The 18,953-nt window shown below is 64.7% G+C and overlaps 2 protein-coding genes across 3 annotated transcripts in view; both read right to left on the bottom strand.

Annotated features, from left to right (window-relative positions):
- The window catches only part of BCR (BCR activator of RhoGEF and GTPase), a 37,599-nt gene extending 25,791 nt beyond the window's left edge, over window positions 1–11,808 (bottom strand). Inside the window, exon 1 of the mRNA XM_051973387.1 lies at window positions 10,175–11,808. Within this exon, the coding sequence (XP_051829347.1) occupies window positions 10,175–11,330 (1,156 nt within the window). The 5' untranslated portion in view covers window positions 11,331–11,808. The remainder of the gene's footprint in view (window positions 1–10,174) is intronic.
- Window positions 11,809–11,813: 5 nt separating this feature from the next.
- On the bottom strand, window positions 11,814–14,072 carry LOC127545890 (WAS/WASL-interacting protein family member 3-like). Of its 2 annotated transcripts, none has more exons than XM_051973396.1 (2): window positions 13,053–14,072; window positions 11,814–12,269 (listed from the first exon to the last, which is right to left on the bottom strand). In XM_051973396.1, the coding sequence occupies exon 1, from the start codon at window positions 14,070–14,072 to the stop codon at window positions 13,071–13,073; it is 1,002 nt and encodes a 333-aa protein (XP_051829356.1). In that variant the 3' UTR covers window positions 11,814–12,269; window positions 13,053–13,070. The 2 variants fall into 2 exon arrangements, 1 of the variants encoding a protein (XP_051829356.1); XR_007949848.1 differs by having other exon boundaries at window positions 11,815–12,269; window positions 12,990–14,072.
- Window positions 14,073–18,953: the final 4,881 nt, after the last annotated feature.

Genomic DNA, 18,953 nt, shown 5'->3' with positions numbered 1-18,953 from the left:
GGGCGCAGGGGGAAGATGGGGCTTCCTCCCAAGGTCGAGGTAACATCCGCGTCACCTGCCCGAGAAGGCCTGAGGAAGAGCCACGGGCCCCAGAGGACCGCTGCACAAACCTCAGACTCTGCAGCCACAGGCTGCCCCGGCCGCCTCCATCTTGTCCCTGCCCATGGGATGTCTCAGCAAGGGCGGAGAGTGAAGGCTCTGGCTCCCCCCCCCCCCCCATCAGCCTCTGAGGCTCGAGAGAACAAAGGGACAAAGTCACCAGAGGTGCCGGGGGGAGGGGGGGCGGCGCAGAAGAAGGCAGGGGGAGGGCAAGCTCTGCCCAGGCCCTGCCCCAATGACCCCGTGACCCCCTCAGGCCTCTCCAGGGAGCCGATTCTCCTGCCCCTTCCACCCACCAACTCCTGGCCCGACCCCTCACCCGGGGGGCACCTCAAAGCCTTCCCCAGCAGGGCTGCCCTGCCCCGAGCTCCCCCAGCTATCAATGGCCCACGTAAGGCGCCGTGCGCTAGAACGGGGGGACTCCGGGCCGAGGCCGGGAACTGTCCCCTCCTCCGGCCGAGCCGTCTCCGATCCCGGCTATCTGTTGTGAGGGCGCGCTGATGCAGGCTGAGCTGGGGGTCTACTAGGGCTCCCTGAACTACTTCAGACACCTTCTGGTGAATCAAGCTCCCCCTTCCCTCCCCCAGACGCAGAGACTGTGGGAGCCCCAGTCAGACGACATTCGCCCTCACCTCACTCCCTGTCCCGGCCAAGGCCTTTGCCTGCCCAGAACTGGCCGGAGAACTACCTCCCAGGGGGGAAGGGTCCACGTCCCTCCCGGGGGGGGAGGAAGGATCCCGCGTCCCCTCCCAACAGGCAGCCCTGTTCCTCCCAGTGAGGAAGGCCCCCACCTGGTCCCAGCCAGGAGACGGGGCTTCCCCAAGCCGAGATCTGGGCCCCACGGGGGCCCCGGGTGGGCCAGGAAGCGGGCAGCCCTGGCACCCCGATGGGCAGAAGCGGAGGCTGCCCCCCCCAGGGCCTGGGCCCCAGGAGGCCCGTTGCCCTCGGAGCCCCGCCAGGCGCGCCAGGGAGATGGGAGGGGTCCAACGGCTGAGTCAGACCAAAGGACTCGGAGAGGAAATCCCAAAATAATCACAAAGCTTCAGGCCCAACACCTTCCTCCTCCTCCCCGTGGCCGCAGCGATCACTGCTATGTGTTAAAATATAATTTCATTTTCACCTCATCCTTGTAATAGTTGGACATATTGCTACAGCGTCAATATAAAAGGGCATGTACATTACTAATAAGTATACTTGTGTGTGTGTGTGTGTGTGTGTGTGTGATCTAGATGGATAGAAAGAGTTGGGAGGCGGGGTCAGAAAAGAGAAGGGGATACGGAGGGAAAATCCCAGAGAAGCTGCAGAGGTAAAGTCTGCAACAGATGTTAGAGGTGATACCGACAAGGAAACCTCTCTGCAGGTGAAAGTGACGAGAGATGCTCTGGAGGTGAAAGTGACAAGAGATGTGAAATCTACAGATGCTGCAAAGGTGACATCAACAGCCCCTAATGGGTATTAAGTGAGAGTGAGGTACAGGAGGTACAGGAAGACCCCTGCTGGCAGACCCCGGAGGGTCTGGGAGGACAAAGTGCCCCCTCACTGGGGGAAAGTAGAAGGCAGGGAAGGTTTGGGTGCGAGGTTCAGGTAACGAGCCCTGCCCACGGCAGCTCATCCAGGGCGACGACTCCTCCTCAGAAGGTTCCCAAAGCTCCTCCTCACTGGCCAGTGGCCCAGAGTCCGCACTTTGCCTTCAGGGCGGGGGGAATTTGCCCAGTGGCATCTGCACAGCTGGCATTGTGGGTCATAGGAACTGCCTTGGGGCCCGTTCCTGGCCAGAAGGGGGAAGTTGGGACCGTGGGCAAGAGGCAGCTAACGGAGCACGTCTGACGGCACAATCAGGAGGAGCGGCCTCCGGCCTCCGCCTTGGAGACTCCTTGACGCAAGGATAAAACGTCAACAGAACGCCATGCCTGGGTATGGCATTCAAGGCCCTCCATAAGACTACTGCTTTGAGAATGAGGCTTCCACTGAATAGGCCGTCTCCTCTGTCCTCATCTACAGCCCAGGCAGGATGTAAGCTCCGGGCAACTCTGAATGCCCTTCGGGGGCCTCTGCTCCAACCCAACCCCGATCTCAAATCCTTTCTACAACAGACCTATCAGTAGTTACGCCACCACTGCTCCAAGATGACCAAGAAGGAAAGCCCCCACCTGCTGAGGCAGCCCCTTCCCCTTCCTTACAACACGCACAAGGAAGGAGTCACTCCCGCTATCCAGCGCCACCTGCCTCACTCCAACTCCCCCATAGCTGCTCATTATCCCGTCTCTGGGCCAAGCTGAGCACGGCTCTTCCCTCCTCCGGACCCTTGAAACCTCCCTCAGGCCCCCGCAGGCTTCATCGCCGAGGGGCCCGCGCGGAGCAGCCTGCGGGCACACGTGGGCTGCGTGGGATCCGGACCCGCCGCGGGAGGACAGTGCTCCGAGCCACGGCCGGCCACGAAAACGCGCGGAGAGCGTGGGAAAAACAATGGTCGCGGCCCGCCCGCCACAGTGGAGTCTAGCCCTTCTCAGCTTCACCCTGGGGAGAGGGAGAGGGAGAGGGAGACAGAGACAGAGAGACAGAGACAGAGAGACAGACAGAGACAGAGAGACAGAGACAGAGAGAGACAGAGAGACAGAGAGACAGAGACAGAGAGACAGAGACAGAGAGACAGAGACAGAGAGACAGAGAGACAGAGACAGAGAGACAGAGACAGAGAGAGACAGAGAGACAGAGACAGAGACAGAGACGGAGACAGAGAGACAGAGACGGAGACAGAGACAGAGAGACAGAGACGGAGACAGAGACGAGACAGAGACAAAGACGGAGACAGAGACAGAGAGACAGAGACGGAGACAGAGACAGAGAGACAGAGGAGGAAGAAGAGGTGGAAGGAAAGGAGGGAGGGAGAGAAAGAGAGGAGAGGGAGAAGGAAGGGAGGGAGGGGGGAAAGAAGAGAAGAACAGAGAAGGGAGGAGGGGGGGAGGAAGGAGAGAGGAACAAGGAGAAAGAGGGAGAAGGAGAGAAGGGGGCAAAGCTTTCCTCTCCGTCCACAGGCAAGGAGGCCCGAGAGGGCCCAGGGATGACCAGAAGGGCAGACGGGCACCATGTGTGTGGACAGCAGCTCGGACAAAGCCCCGGATGCGGGGCCGCCTCTGCAGGAGGAAGGGACAGAAGAAATGCCGGGCTCTGCCCGCCCGGTGCCCGGGGGGAGGGGGGGGAGGGGCCCGGAGCCATCGGCGCAGGGCGGCTCCCGAGCCGGGCTCACCGACAGGCATTCCTCAGGACCGGTCTTTCCAGAATCTTGGGCCTTGCCCTCAGACGGGCCGTCGATGGGGCCTGGAGGGGCCTGGGAGAGCCCGGGCTCGGCGGCGCAGGGCCAGCAGAGGGAGGCTGCCACGGGACCAGAACGGTCAGGGTGGGCCCGGAGGCCCCAGTGGGGCGGCGGGGCGGGGCTGAGCCCGTGGGCAGGGAGACGCGGGCGCCGGCGCCGCCCCCGCTCATCCTGAGCTCCAGATACGCAAAACCCGGGGGTCCCAGTGCATAGGACGGACGTCCCAAGGGGCCAGGACACGATGGCGAGGCAGTGGGGGCGGCCAGCTGGAGGCCCTGGGGGGGGGCGGCCGGAGAGGAGGCCCCGGGGTGGGGAGGGTCGGGCAGCTCTGCTCGGCCCCAAGGGAGCCTGCCCCAAGGTGCAGAAGCAGACCGGCGCCCGGGGGCAGCGGCCAGGGCTGAGGTGGGAGGGAGACGGCCAGTGCTGGGGAGCACGGTCTCCAGGGGCGTCCCCGGCCCCATCCTGGCCAATGAATAGGCGCCCGGAGGGCACAGGAGCCCCCGACGTCACAGCTGGAGCCCCGGATGGCTCAGGCCGTTCTCCCTTCAGCCGCATCTCTGCGCCGACCGGAGGCCTCGTTCTGAACCAAGGTGCCCACCTCGGGTGGGGAGGCCATGGGGGGCAGGGCGCATTGGTTCCATTCCCTGGCCCCCGGACCCCGTCCTCACCCCCCCCCCACTGGGCCCTGCAGCCACCATGGGGCCCGAGGAAACCCTGGCATCTCAGCTCCGGGCCAGGGTTAGGTGTCTATCTCTAGGTCCTCGCGCCTAGACAATGGGCCGAGCCCTGATGGAGCACCTCCTGTACCCGGCACCGATGAGCACTGATGGAGCACCTCCTGTACCCGGCACCGATGAGCACTGATGGAGCACTTCCTGTGTACCCGGCACCAATGAGCACTTCCTGTGTACCCGGCACTGATGAGCACTGATGGGAGCACCTCCTGTACCCAGCACCGATGAGCACTGATGGAGCACTTCCTGTGTACCCGGCACCGATGAGCACTGATGGAGCACTTCCTGTGTACTCAACACCGATGAGCACTGATGGAGCACTTCCTGTGTACCCGGCACTGATGAGCACTGATGGGAGCACCTCCTGTACCCAGCACCGATGAGCACTGATGGAGCACTTCCTGTGTACCCGGCACTGATGAGCACTGATGGAGCACTTCCTGTGTACCCGGCACTGATGAGCACTGATGGGAGCACCTCCTGTACCCAGCACCGATGAGCACTGATGGAGCACTTCCTGTGTACCCGGCACTGATGAGCACTGATGGAGCACTTCCTGTGTACCTGGCACCGATGAGCACTGATGGAGCACCTCCTGTACCCGGCACCGATGAGCACTGATGGAGCACTTCCTGTGTACCTGGCACCGATGAGCACTGATGAGCACTGATGGAGCACTTCCTGTGTACTCGACACCGATGAGCACTGATGGAACACTTCCTGTGTACCCGGCACTGATGAGCACTGATGGAGCACTTCCTGTGTACCCGGCACCGATGAGCACTGATGGAGCACTTCCTGTGTACCCGGCACTGATGAGCACTGATGGAGCACTTCCTGTGTACCCGGCACTGATGAGCACTGATGGGAGCACCTCCTGTACCCAGCACCGATGAGCACTGATGGAGCACTTCCTGTGTACCCAGCACTGATGAGCACTGATGGAGCACTTCCTGTGTACCCGGCACTGATGAGCACTGATGGAGCACCTCCTGTACTCGACACCGATGAGCACTGGTGGAGCACGTCCTGTGTACTCGATACCGATGAGCACTGATGGAGCACTTCCTGTGTACTCGACACCGATGAGCACTTCCTGTGTACCCGGCACCGATGAGCACTGATGGAGCACTTCCTGTGTACTCGACACCGATGAGCACTGATGGAGCACTTCCTGTGTACCTGGCACCGATGAGCACTGATGGAGCACTTCCTGTGTACCCGGAACCGATGAGCACTGATGGGAGCACCTCCTGTACCCAGCACCGATGAGCACTGATGGAGCACTTCCTGTGTACCCGGCACTGATGAGCACTGATGGGAGCACCTCCTGTACTCGACACCAATGAGCACTGATGGAGCACTTCCTGTACCCAGCACCAATGAGCACTGGTGGAGCACTTCTTGTGCACCTGGCAGCAAGGAGCACGTACAGAGTGCCTCGTTGCCCTTTGGTCAGGGTCACATAGCGATGACAACAGCACTCTATGGGGCGAGTCCAGGGCCCTTTTCCTGCCAGCCCAGGAGCCCTCAGGGGCATCCTCTGCCCCCAGGCCAGCCCGGTAACTGTCCCGCTGGACAGACCAAGAACCTTCCCCAGAGACGGCCCTTTCTGGGCTGCTCTCGGCTGTCTGGCTGGCAGGCCCTCCCCGGGGGCCCGGCCGCCATTGGTCTGCCCGCAGTGACGCGGCCGCTGGCTCTTCGCGGGGTCCTTGCCGCCCGTGGGCGGTGGGGCAGCTCTGGGAGACCTGCTGGGCCCGGGAGGAGGCAGACCGCCTTCCTCGAGCGAAGACCCTCTGCTTACCTCGGGCGCGGCTCCGGGCTCCTCCCACAGGGGCTGGGCACGTGCTCGGTCTGCCCCCAGGGTTCTTGGAGGTGCCGCAGAAGCCTTCCCGGGGAGCCCCCGCCCCCGTGTCCCCGGAGGATCCACCAACGTCCGGGCGGCGTTTCGGGCCCCGGACTAAACACGCACGTGCTCCCCAGTCATCTCAGGGGCCCCTCGGGAACCTGCGCTCCCACAAACTGACGGCCCCACTAAACCAGCACGGGGGCCACAAGCGCGGGAAGGACAGGCGTCGCACTAATCGGGGAAGGACCAAACCCAGACCGACGCCCGCACCGCCCGAGGCCGGGCCCCGAGCCCCCAGCGGAGAGTCGGGGGCCCCCAGATCCCGGGGCTCAGGACCACTCGCTATCGGAGCTAACGGGGGGACGAGTTCTGGAGCGCTCCTGGGCCCTCCAGGGAGAGACGGAACCGCGAGAAGAGAAAGGTGGGGCTGCCACAGAGCCCGGGGCTCCACTGCCGAGACAGGAGCCTACGAGAGCCCCCGAGAGAGGGCAGGAGAGGTGGGGCCCCCGGGGAGGAGAACCCCAGACCTAGAACCATCACAGAACTGGGGCAGGGGAAGAGCCCCAGAACTAGCAGTGTCGGAGAGCCCGGGGGAGCGGGTCCCTCTGCTTCCTGGGTAACGAAGGCAAAGCAGGGCTTGGGACTGGCCCACCTGGGGGTGCAGGTCCCAAGCAGCCTGGCAGGGGGGCCCACCACACACCGTCCGCGCCCACTGGCCGGCCTGAGGCCCAAAGAACCGGGAAGCCCCCCCAGACTGGACCCCCCACGGCCTCCAAATGCTCACTCGGGGCGGGGGAGGGCAAGAAGAAAGCGGGAGAGCTGTCTGGGGCGGGGGAGGGGGGAGGGGAAGGGCCTGGGAGAACAGCCCAACATCCTCCCTCAGCCCTTGCCTCCCCTGGCTCCCCCGGCTCCCCGCCCCCCATGGTTGCCAAGGGGAGCTTTGGGGAGATCGTCAGACTCGGAGCGTTTCCCTCAGAAACACAGACTCCGCCCAGGAGCAGAGAGCCCCGCCCCCCTGCACCCTGGCGCACAGTAGGCACCTCATAAAGTGCCCACTGGCAGCCACTCCCCCCATGTCTGTCCCCATGAAGAGGGCGAGGGGGGAGGGAGCTGGCTCAGAGGCGGGGGGCACAGGGCTGGGGGGCAGCAGACGGGCCCACACAGAGCAGGCCCCGATTTCTTAGTCACTGGCACAATGTAGCCCCCGGGAACGGCGCCCTCCTGGGCAGCCTGTGGGGAGGAGCGTGGAAAGGCTCGGGGAGGGGCCCGACGCCGGGACCCCTCCCCTCCCAGACCAGGCGCCCGGTACCCGGCTGGGCGGGCACCCAGACAGAGACGGGAGCCGGCCCGCTCGGCCAGCGGGGTGAGGGGGCGCTGGCTGTCGACGCCAACCCGGGCCCTCGCCCACTGACGAGCTAACGCCGTGCTAGGCGCGGGGCTCACCGAGCCATGGAAGCTGGGGCCGGAAGGGGCACAAGAGCGCCCGCAGGCGGGCACGGGGGTCCCGGGAACCGAGGCAGCAGAGGCGGCCGGAGGGGGGTGGCGGCAGGCGCGGCGCGGCCCCCAGGAGGGCAGGCCCCCGGCGAGAAGGCGCGGGCAAAGGCTGAGAGGGCAGAGGGCGGGCAGAGACGGCGGAGGAGAGGCCGGAGGGGCATCTTCCCAAGAAGGTGCAAAAGGGGCTGCTGGGGGCCTGCCCGGCTATGGGCACGGGGTGGGAGCCGGGGCCACCTCCACAAAGGGGTCACTCACCGGCCCAGTCCCACCCAGGTCAGGAGCCCAGAGAAAGAGAGCGGAGGCTGCCCACAGAGCTCAAAGGGGAGCAGGGAGGGCAACGTCCACTGCCTACTGCCCATCTGCATTGCCACTTGCTGCCCCCTCGCCCCCAAGCCGCCCGCCCCCCCTGCCCTCCTGCTGCCCCCTCGCCCCCAGGCCGCCCCCCCTCCCTGCCCTCCTGCTGCCCCCTCGCCCCCAGGCCGCCCCCCCTCCCTGCCCTCCTGCTGCCCCCTCGCCCCCAGGCCGCCCCCCCTCCCTGCCCTCCTGCTGCCCCCTCGCCCCCAGGCTGCCTGTCTTGCCTTCCTGCCCACCCGCTGCCTCACCTGCCTGCTGCGAGCCGCCCACCACCTCCCTTGGCAGATCCCTGCCCTAGGATGACAAAGGATGACGGGCCGGGGCGGGGAGCCGGGGCTCAGGTGACTCAGCTTTGCTCACAGTCGTCCCGCTCCGTCCTCTGGCCCCGGGAGGCCCCCCCCCCCCCCGACCCCCTGGAAGGCACGGCCCGGAGGCGCGGGGGCAGCGCAGGGGACCCTCCCCAGCCTTTCCCGGCCCGAGCTGGCCACGTCTGCCCCGCTCCTCGGGACCCGGGCCAAGGTCAGGGAAGAGGCGAGGCCGGCTCAGCCCAACAGACCCTCTGCGGAGCCCCGCTGGCAGGCGTGGCAGGGGGGGCACCGGTCGCCCCCCCCCCGCCATCGGGGTTCACCCCCGGGTCGCTTTACTTCATCTTTCTCTTTCTGAGGAATTTCGACAGGCCGCAGGCCCACGAGGGACCCCTGGAAGGCAGACGGCCAGCCCGGCAATGGCGAACCCCCCCACGGCGACACTGAGCCCAGGCCCTAGAAACCTTGGGACCCCTCCCCGAGGGGCGTGCCCGTGAGCCACCGAGCCCTGGAGGTGCAGATTCCCTGGCTGAGCCCACCCGTGGGGAGCGCGTGGCCACCCCCCCCAAAGTCCTAAAACGTCCTTGGCAACGGTTGGGGTGGGTGAGCGGGGAAGGCTAATCCAGGGAGGTGCAAGGGAGGTCCCACCGGGCACAGAGGCCTGAGCGCGGAGTCCAGAACCCCGAGTTCAAACTCAGCCTCAGGTGCTAGCGGGGGGCCTGCCTGCCTCGGTTTCCCCCTCTGACATGGGGATAATCCCAGCACCTCCCTCCTTCCCAAGGTTGTGAGATCAGATGAGGGGAGGCCCGAGAAGCGCCCGGCAAACTTGAAGGTTCTAAGCAAATGCCAGCCATTCACCATCACTGTCAACAAACGCAGCCCTGCCCGCCTTCCCAGCAGCCCCAGCCAGGGAGCAGGCTGCCCATCCCGCTGGACCCTGGGCGCTGCCCGCCTTCCCAGCAGCCCCAACCGCAGGGGAAGGCAGAGCCAGGCCAATCCCAGAGTGGAGCAGGGACAGCTCGCTTTGATGACCCTTACCCGGAGGCCTGCCCTCCCCCCTCCCCTCCAGCCCCCTGCCACATTGGTCTCCCCCCCCCCAGCCTTCGGAGCAACCCTGCCCTCCTGCTGCCCCCTCACCCACAGGCTGCCCGCCCCCCTACCCTCCCTGCCCCAAGCGGCCCCAGGGCCCTCTCTCCCTGCCTGCCCCCTCCCCGAACACGCTTCAGAAATAAGGCCCGCAGGATGTGGGGGCGCTCCCCGCCCCCCAGGCCTTGGCGGAAGCAGTCCCCCCCCCAAAGCATCCTTTGCGATCCAGGGGGCGGGGAGAGGGCCCTGGCCCGGGGGTCACAGCCCCAGGCCCCCATTCTGCTCTCCCCGGGCTCACTCTCAGCCCTCCCCCCTCAGGCCCCGTCCCCACCTGGGTTAAACAGGATCCCCGGAGGGGGCGGGGAAGCGGTGGGGGAGGGGCGGCAGGGCGAAGGACAAAGAGGCGGCGGCGGGGGGGGTGGGGGTGTGGGGGGGGGTGCGCCGAGGGCCAGGAGCCCACACGGCATCTCCCCAAAGAGGCTGCTCCCCCCTGCCCCGAATGAGGGCGGGGCCGGGGCCCCAGGCCCGGGCCGTCAGCCCATCCCAAGGGGAAGGGGGCGGGGCGGGGCGGAGAAGGTGCCGGGGGCGGGTCTCGCCCGGAGGGCAGAAGAGCTTCCAGCCCCGGGCCGCCGGGAGATTACAAAGCCCACAGGCAGGACGGCCTGGGGGGGGGGGGGGGGCTTCTTTCACCCACTGTCCCAAGCACCCACCTGCCCCGGGGCGGGCAACACCCACAGCCAGCAGGGACTCCCTTCCGGGGCCTCCCACTCTGTGCCCGTGGCCCGCCCCTCGCCCTCCAGCCTCCCCTGTGCCCCCGGCCCCCAGACGTCCCCCTCTCTCGCCACCCCGCCCGGCAGTACGCAGCCGGCTCCCGCGCCCACCCCCGTACCGCCTCCCTCCCCCCCGCCCCCGTCCCCGCCCGCCGCGCCGCGGTGCCCACCTGGCTCTCCGGGGAAAGCCCCCTCGCGGGCGGCCGCGCCATCGTCCCCGGGCCAGATCTGGCCCGTCCTCCGGACGCCCACGATGGTGGCTTCGGCCACCACCACCTGGCCCGGCCGGGGCCGCTTCTGGGCCTGGGGCGTCGGGGGGCTGCTGCTGTCCAGGGACTGCTGGGAGGTCTGCGACGGCGAGCGGCTCTGGCGGCGCTCCGAGTGGCCCCCGGCCGTGGGGCTGGGGCCCGAGGAGAAGTCCTCCTCGCTGGACGTGAGGTTCTCGTTGGAGCTGCAGTCGGGGGTGTAGCCGCCGCCGATGTCCTCGAAGCTGCGCGGGGAGTAGGAGCGGCGCGGCCAGGTCAGCGGCTTGTGCTCGCGCCAGGCCGCGGGGCCCCGGGCCTCGTCGGGCGCGGGGCCGCAGGCGCCGGGGCCGGGCTGGCAGTCGGCGGGCCGCGCGCTCAGCAGGTTGTCCCGCAGGAAGCGCGGGTTCAGCTCGGCGTCCTCGTAGTCGCCGGCGGCGGCGGGCTCCCAGCAGGCGGGCCGCGCGGCGGGGGCCCCGGCAGGTGGCTGGCCCTTGCGGCGCTCCTGCTGCATGGCCTGGCTGCCCAGGCAGCTGATGCGCTCCGAGACCTCCTTGTCGTTGACCTTCACCAGCCCGCGCTCCTGGTGGTACTCCACGTTCACGTAGAAGGGCTTGTCGTCGCCGCCGCCGCCGGGCCCGGGGCCGCCGCGGGCCCGCTCGAAGGTGGAGCGCAGGGCGGCCACGCTGGGCGGCTGGCCCCGGGCGCGCGCCCGGGGCGAGCCGTCGGCGGCCGGGGGCGTCCGCGGGGGCTTGCCGGGGCCCTCCCGCTCGGCGGCCGGAGGCGTCCGCGGGGACTTGCCGGGGCCCTCCCGCTCGGCGGCCGGGGGCTCGGCCGGGGGCTCGGCCCCGGGGCAGCCCCAGCGCCGCCGGTCGTAGCTCTTCCTCTCCTTGGCCAGCAGCGTCTGCAGGTAGATCATGCGGAAGCGCTCCTGGTTGACCTCCAGCTCCAGCCTCCGGATGGACGCCTGGCAGCGCTGGAGCTCCTGCTCGATGGCGCTCACCGAGCCCAGCTCCATGCGGGGAGGCTCCGAGGCCGGGAACTGCGCCCGCCACGCCTCGGCGAAGCCCACGGGGTCCACCATGGCCGCGGGAGCCCCCGAGCCTCCCCCCGGCCGAGGCGGATCACCTGGGGGGAGGGGAGGGGAGCCGGGGCACGGAGCCGGGCGGCCGCGCGGCCGGGCGCTGGGCGGGCTCGGCTCACAGGCCCCCGGGGGGGACCCCCAGACCCTGCCCGGGCGGCGGAGGGGGCCGGGCCCCCATGGCCCCGCCCGCCAGCCTCTCTCCGGACCTTCCCGGGGAACAATGCCCCCGGCCTGGGAGGCGGGGAGGGGGACCTCCCGATGGGGGGAGGGGGCTGCGGGGAGGGGGAGGCGCGAGCTGGGAAAGGAGCCCGGCTGGGGTTGGAGAGGAGGGGCTTCTCGGGAGCAGCCGGAGCAGAGAGGAGGACCTTGCGGTGGGGGAGGGAGGCTGAGGGTGGGGGGGAGTCTGGCGAGGGGCGGGGAGGAGGGGGCTCCTCCCGCTTCGGCTCCGGCTCCGGCTCCGGCTCCGGCTCCTCCTCCTCCTCCTCCTCCTCCTCCTCCTCCTCCTCCCTCGCTCAGCTTGTGTCTGGATCTCTCTGGATCTGGGTCTGGATCCGGGTCTGGGTCCGGCTCTGGATCCGATCTGGGTCTGGGTCCCGGCCCGGCCTCTCAGCCTCTCCCGGTCCCGGCCTCGGTCCCGGCCCCAACCTCCACAGCCCGGTTCGGCTCCGCCCGCCTCCAGCGCAGGAAGGGGCGAGGCCACGGTGGGGCGGGGCTCTTAAAGGAGCCGAGGCCGCCGCGGCCACCGCCTCTCCCGGGCAGTCCCGGCCCTTCCCCGGTGCAGATAGCGCCTCCTCCCTCCCCCCGGGGCAGCGCGCGTGCACTCTTTAGGCTGGGCCGGGGGAAGTAGGCGGGACTGGGACTCCTGAAGATCCCAGACTGAAGACCCTTCCTCTGGGAAAAGGGCTGGGACGGGCTCGGAGCGGCCGGGATCTGGATGACCTAGAAAAGAAGCCGCTGGCATTGTCCTCGCCTGCCCCGGGCGTCCCCTGTATCTGAGGCTAATGAAGGTTAGGCCCCCCCCATCTGCGCTAGGGGCTCCTCCCAGGACCGTTCAGTCGCTTCAGGACGTTTGGGGGGTTGTCTCGGCCTTTGCCTTTTTCTGCTCATTTCACAGATGAGGAAACTGAGTCAAAAAGCGTGAGGTGACTTGTCCGGCGTCGCACAGCTACTCAGTGTGCTACCTAGCTGCTCACCATCAGGAAGGACCCCCAGGGAAATGGAGGTGCCCCGGGGGTGGGGGTGGGGTGGGGTGCAGCAGCCTGGGAGCGAGGATCCCAGCCAGGGAGCTCCAGGACTGGGGGGTCAGCGGGAGCTGGGCCCTTGCAGGGCTCCTGTTTGCAACCACGCCAGCTCGAAGGGGACATGGGGGGAGGGGGGCGCAAGAAGCAGGGCGTCCCCGGGGAGCTTTCTGCCCGACTCCCCGGCCCTGGCGCAGCCCAGTTGGGCCCGGGAGGCCCCCGGGATGGGCCGCGCAGACCAGCCGGCAGGTTCCTGGGGCTGTCGGGAAGCCAGAAGCAATTAGCTGAGCCATGGCATGACGCTTCAAAGTCCTGTGGTCAGGCCCGGTGGGCACCTGTCCCAGAAACCCCTGCTCCTCGTGCTCCCGGGCTGCCCTGCCCCCAGCCCTGGGGCCTGAGCATCTCCCCTGGGCTCACCTACCTCCAACTTCCCGGGCTGGGTGGGGGAGGAAGCCGGGGGAGTTTTCCACATCGATGAACTCACCGCCTTCGCTTATTCACATCAGGATTCGGTTTTTCCATACATGGAGCCAAAATCTGCGCCAGCACCTTCCACCTCCTGTTCTAGGTCCTGGGGGGGGGCAGGGGGAAGGGGGGGAAGGGGAGCGGGATGAACAAGGTCTGTGGCTGTGGATGCAGGTTCCCAGACCCCCCCCCCCAGGAAACCTGCCCCAGAGCCTCTTTTACTCCTCTGCCCTTGGGGGGTCGGGCTTCCTACCTCTCCCCCCCTTCCTGAGGAGTCACCATGGCCCTCCAGGACAAAAGAAATGGTCCTCAGAGGAGGAGGAGGGAGGGGAGGAGAAAAAGGAGGAGGAAAGGAAGAAAAGAAAAAGGAGGAAGGGGAGAAAGGGGAAAAGGAGGAAGGGGAGGGGAAAAAGGAGAAGAAATAGGAGGAGGGAAGGAAAGGGAGGAAGGAGAGGAAAAAAGCAAAGGGAGGAGGAAAAAAAGGAGAAGGAAGAGGAGGAAAAGAAAAGGAAGAGGAGAGGAAAGAGAAGAAGAAAAAGAGGAGGGGGAGGAAAAAAAGGAAGGGAAGGAGAAGAGGGAAGAAGAAAAGGTGAAGAAAGGGAAAGGGAAAAGGAGGAAGAGGAAAAGAAGGAAAGGGGAAAATGAAGAAGAACGAAAGGAGGAGGAGGGGAAAAGAGGAGGAAGGAAAGGAGGAGAGGGAAGAGGAAAGGGAGGAGGAGGAAAAGATAGAGGAAGGGGAAGGAAAGGAGAAGGAGGAAGGGGAGATGGGAGGGGGCAGGGAAGGCAGATGCCCTCCAGAGAGCAGGGCCCTCTGGGGGCTAACCAGGCTCCGTGGGAACCCTGGCCCTGGAAGCGGCCCCAGCCAGTGAGCAGGGCCTCGGGGGCCTCGGAGGCGACCGGGGGCTCCAGCTCTCTGTCGGCCCCCAGTGTCGGGTTTCCTGCAGCCCAGCACGGGCTGCTCCCTTGTCAGCCGCGGACCAGAGAGCCCTTTCCCTGCCCGGCTCCCTGGAAGACCAGCCTGGCTGGGGGCTGGAGCCATCTCTGAAGGCCTTCAAGGGTGGGGGCTCAGGCCCTGACGCCCGGGCTCGTCCCTCTCAGGACCCGAGGATGGCGGGGCCTGCCGGCCCTTGGCAAGTCAGACGCCGTCTTTCCCTGGCACAGGGGGTGCCAGGGCTGGGGGAGGAGGAGCGTGGCCAAGCCGGGACAGAAGGGAGCACCCCCAGATGCCCCAGCTTCCCGGGCCAGGGCAGCCGGGAAGGGAGGACAAAGGCCTGCTCCTTGGGCAGCAGCTCCAGCCCCTCCCTTCCAAATGACAGAGCAGCCAAACCCGAGGCCCACAAGGCCTTGCCCAGCGGAGCCGCCCTCGGGGGTCAACAGCAACTGGGACTCGGTGGCCTGGGGCCTAACCTTTGGAGGGGACTGCCTGCAGCTGATGCCCTGGGGCGGACTCCCCCCCCCTCCCCTCCTCAGGGCGGCCCAGGGTGCCCCTGGCCCCACAGTGAGCCAGCCACGGTCATCGGCTGGGGATTCATCCTGCCTCAGCCCTCCCCCTCCCCCATCCTTTGTGGGCTGAGCTGGGTCCAGCCCCCTCCCCTCCTCCAGGCAGGACCAGTCATGTGACCAAGCCCTCTGTCTCAGGCTAAGGGAGAAGTGCTGACTCCCTGCCTGCCCAGGGACCAGGGGGCTTGGGGAGCAGGGAGAAGGCCCGTGTGCCCCCCCTGGGAAGGCCTGCAGGTGGCAGCTGCTGCCCGGGGTCTTGTACTGGCTCTGCCAGCCCATCCTTGCTGGCGGCTCAGCTCCTTCCCCCCCACCCCCACCCCGGGCGAAGGCAGCGGGTCCCCAGGGCCCCCACCCATGGGTCCCCAAGGCACCGGCCCTAATGGCAGCCTGAGGGGGAGAGCCAGCTCCCTCTGGCCATCTCCTAGCCCTGCCCAGGTCGCCAAGCACCTCGGGCCCCTCATTGCCCCTAGGAGGGCCCTGCCCTGGCAGCTCTGCCCCAAAAGGGGCCCCGACAGCCCCCCATCCCTTCTGGGGACAGACCCGCCCCCAGGGACTCCAGGCAGCAGCAGCAGCTGGACAAGGCAGCTTTGTTTCCAGCAGGGACAGCCCCGGGGGAGGCTCCAGGGGCCTGACTCACAGGGCACTGAACTGGGAAACTGGAGGCCGGCCCCTTCCCTCTCTGGCTTCCCGTCCTGTTCTAGAAAGGAAGAGGGTCAAAGACTAGAGACCCTGGCTGTTCCCTGTCTCATGTCAAAAGGGGGCCGTGTCCTAAGCCCGGCCCTCCCTCTGCCAACCCAAGTGCCCGACATCTATCCCTCCTGCTTGCCGTGGCACAGTGCCTCCTCCATGAATCCTCCTGCCCAGGCCAGCAGAGTGCTCCCTCCAGCGTCCCTCCTGCTGCAGCAGTGCTCCCCCCATCATCCTCTGACTCTGGCTGCTTCCCTGCTTCCTCCAAGCTTGGCCAAGTCACTGTCTCTCTTCATCCCCAGCGATCCTCACTCTCTCTCCCCTCCTCGGCCGTCTACACTTGCTGCCTTTGCTTCCTTCCGTTCCCCCCGCCTGCATTCCCGCCTCCTTTTAGTTCTTGAGCCCCTCTTGGTCGCCAGAGCTAACGACCTTTTCTCAGCATTCTGGAGCTCTCGCAAGGCAGCGGCGGAACTTTGGGCCTGGAGTCAAAAAGAAAAAGGTTCAAATACAGCCACAGACAGTAACTGCGTTACTTTGGCCGAGTCACTTATCCTCTCTCTGCCTCAGTTTCCTCCTCTGTAAAATGGAGATAATAATAATACCTACTTCATAGGACTGATGCAAAGATCCGATGACATATCTGGAAAGTGTTTGACTTACTGGCAAATAATAGGTGTTTACAAGGTAAAGTGGTCACCAGCCATGGCTCTTTTGAACAGCGAGGTGCTTCAGGCCAATGCTAATAGGCGTGGGATGGAGAGGGCTGTCTGCACCCAGAGAAAACTAGGAGGCCTGAGTGTGAATCACACCGGATTTTCAACTTTGTTGTTGCTTGTTTTTTTCTTTTGTTTTTTTCCCTTTTGGATCTGATTTTTCTCTCCCGATTCTCCTCCTCCCCCTCTGACTGTTCCTCCTCAGTCTCCTTTGCTGGATCCCCCTCAGGATCGCACCCTCTGACCATGGATGTCCCTCAGGGCTCTGTCCTGGGCCCTCTTCTCTTCATCCTCCGTACCACTATGCTCTCACAAATGTAATGATTCTCACATCGAGCCTTCCTACACTAATCTTTTTGCTCACCTCCAACCACCCATCTGCAACTGCGTGTTTACCGTCGAACCAGATGTTCAGTAGGCCTCTTTAACTCAGTATGGCTAAAATTGGTCTCTTATCTTCCCCGCCAAAATACCCCCCATCCAAACTTCCCTACTATCATTAAAGATACCCCGTCCTCCCGGGCCCTCAAGGCTTGCAACCTAGGGGTCATCCTGGCTGGATTCTTCATTCTCTCTTCTCTCCCAGATCTAATATGGTGCCAAGGCCTGTTGATTTTTTCTCTGCTCCACCTCTGGTCCATTTCACCTGTGCCCCACCTCTGGTCCATCTCACCTCTGCTCTATCTCTGGTCCATCTCACCTGTGTTCCACCTCTGGTCCATCTCACCTGTGCCCCACCTCTGGTCCATTTCACCTGTGCCCCACCTCTGGTCCATTTCACCTGTGCCCCACCTCTGGTCCATTTCACCTGTGCCCCACCTCTGGTCCATTTCACCTGTGTTCCATCTCTGGTCCATTTCACCTGTGCCCCACCTCTGGTCTGTTTCACCTGTGCTCCATCTCTGGCTGATTTCAACACCTCTTGTTGATTTCAATTCTGCAGCATCTCTTAGCCACGCCCCCTCCTCTTCTCTGACACAGCCCCCATCCTCAGGCAGTCCCTCAGCACTTCACCCCTAAACTATTTATTACAAGAGCTGCCAGGGGTCCGCCTGCCTTGGTGTCTCCTCACCCCAGTCCATCTTCCACTCCCCAGGAAAAAAAGGGAACGTGGCAGCCCCTGAAGCTTCTGACTCCGCTGGCCGGCTCCCCGTGGCCTCACCCTGGTTGTCCATTAGGCCTCCTCTCCAACCAGGCCCTGTTGCTTGTGCTTATCCTTCATCACCCCAAGCCAAGCCCAGGACTCTGTACTTCGCCACTGTGATTCAGACTGCTCTGACTTTTCTTTCTTGGGAACCCTATCTACCGACAAGGCGAAAGCCCAGAGAGCTCCAGGCTACTTTCTCCCTCCCCTGGGCTAAGGTAAGCCCAAAATGAACTTGGAAGGGCTTTCCAGCTCTTCCCTCTAAGGATAGTATTTTCTTTTGCCGAGGCAGTTGGGGTTAAATGACTTGCCAGGGTCACACAGCCAGGAGGTGTCAGTCTGAGGTCAGATTTGAACTCAGGTCCTCTGACTTCAGGGCTGGTGCTCTATCCACTGCACCAACTAATGGCACCTAAGGGTAGTAGTAAAAGCCACAATTGTCTGGAAGGGAAAGTCTGGGTGAGAAATCCGTACTGTCCTTGGACTTGGAACATTTCAGCTTTTCCTCCCTGGAAGAACCTGCTGCTCCTATGGAAGGTGAGACTTGCCAGGACAGAAGTCAGATAGGAAAGGAGCTATAATATGTCTGGCACCTGCCTTTCTGCGCAGGCAAAGAAGACCTCAGGCTAAGTCTGTGTCTCCCCTCTTGGGTTGGCTGGCCTCTGCTTCCTCTTGTCCTCCTTCCTGTATGGGCTGCCCAGTGTCCCCTGAATCCAAAGGAAGCATTTGAGAGAATTGAGGAGCTTGGAGCTGCAAGTGATGATGGGAACTGAATGGACCACATTGATTCTGTCTTGTGACTCAAATCTGGAGCCAACTCGGTTTCCTTTCTATTCAATTATGGGTCTAGTCCAATTTCTGTCCAGCGAGAAAACTCTATTCAAGTATGGGAGTTGGGCGAAAACCTTATTGCACTGTGTGAACCTGGCCCCGCGTGACTGAGCTGGACCACATCCCACTGCTGCTTAGAGACCCATAACTAAGGACCTCCATTACACTGACCAGACACCCGGCCAGAGGTTGCTGCAGAGCGTTTTCTCACAGTCGCACGGCTCCAGGGGCCCCGTGTCGCGTCTGAAAGCTGGCCCCGTTCTCATCGATCGGTTATCGGTTCCAAAGTCCTTTGATCATTTACGGACACTGGGAGGCACCTCCTTTTCTGAATCCAGGAAACTGTACTTTTTGCCGATCCCCTCCTAACTAAGAAAATCCCTAATTGAAGTCAGAGTGCCTAATCTTGTATTGTTTCATTTTAATTCATGAATTGTTTATAATAAACTTCTCCCCCCCCCCCCGTAGTTGGGGTCCGGGGCCAAAGCTGAGGGAGGCGACGGCCCCGATAGGTTGGGGAAGAGGCATCCGCTGCTTAATAAACTGAAATGCTTGGGAGCTTGACCCTTTGTCTCCTCGCCGTCTCACAGATCCCACCAGTCGGTCCAGTTCCTTAGGTGGTTGTAAGCACCCGGTGACGGGTCTCCTTCGTTCGTGGGGAGGCCCCAGATGGCATCAGGACGTGGGAGTGTGGCCGCCGCGTGGCCGATCAGGCCGAGAGGAGCTCGGGGGGCTCGGCCACAGGTCGGACACCGGCGGGAGCGCTTGGGGTGGATTCTCTAGCCTGGAGCATCTCGCGTTTCTTCTGGGATCTCATAGAGCTTTCTCCGATGAGGACGTGCCATGCTAACCCTGAAGGCTGGCCAGGTCTCCCATGTCACACAAGCACCTACTGTGTGCCCGGCACTGGGGAGGCCAGATGGAGCAGTCCTCCCCGCTCCAGGGGCATTGAAGTAAGTCCAGGGGCTTGGAACAGGGACCGCGTGGCCCCCGGGGACTGCCCGAGCCAGAGAGCCGCAGCGCAGCCAGAGCCGCTCCCCTGCCG

Source organism: Antechinus flavipes, chromosome 1, assembly GCF_016432865.1.
Source record: "Antechinus flavipes isolate AdamAnt ecotype Samford, QLD, Australia chromosome 1, AdamAnt_v2, whole genome shotgun sequence".
NCBI lineage: Eukaryota > Metazoa > Chordata > Mammalia > Dasyuromorphia > Dasyuridae > Antechinus > Antechinus flavipes.
This window is presented reverse-complemented; position numbering and strand designations above follow the sequence as displayed.

Bases quoted from the DNA above. Each gene is read 5' to 3' on its own strand.
- LOC127545890 (XM_051973396.1), bottom strand. From the start codon at position 14,072: ATGGCTCCAGCCCCCAGCCAGGCTGGTCTTCCAGGGAGCCGGGCAGGG.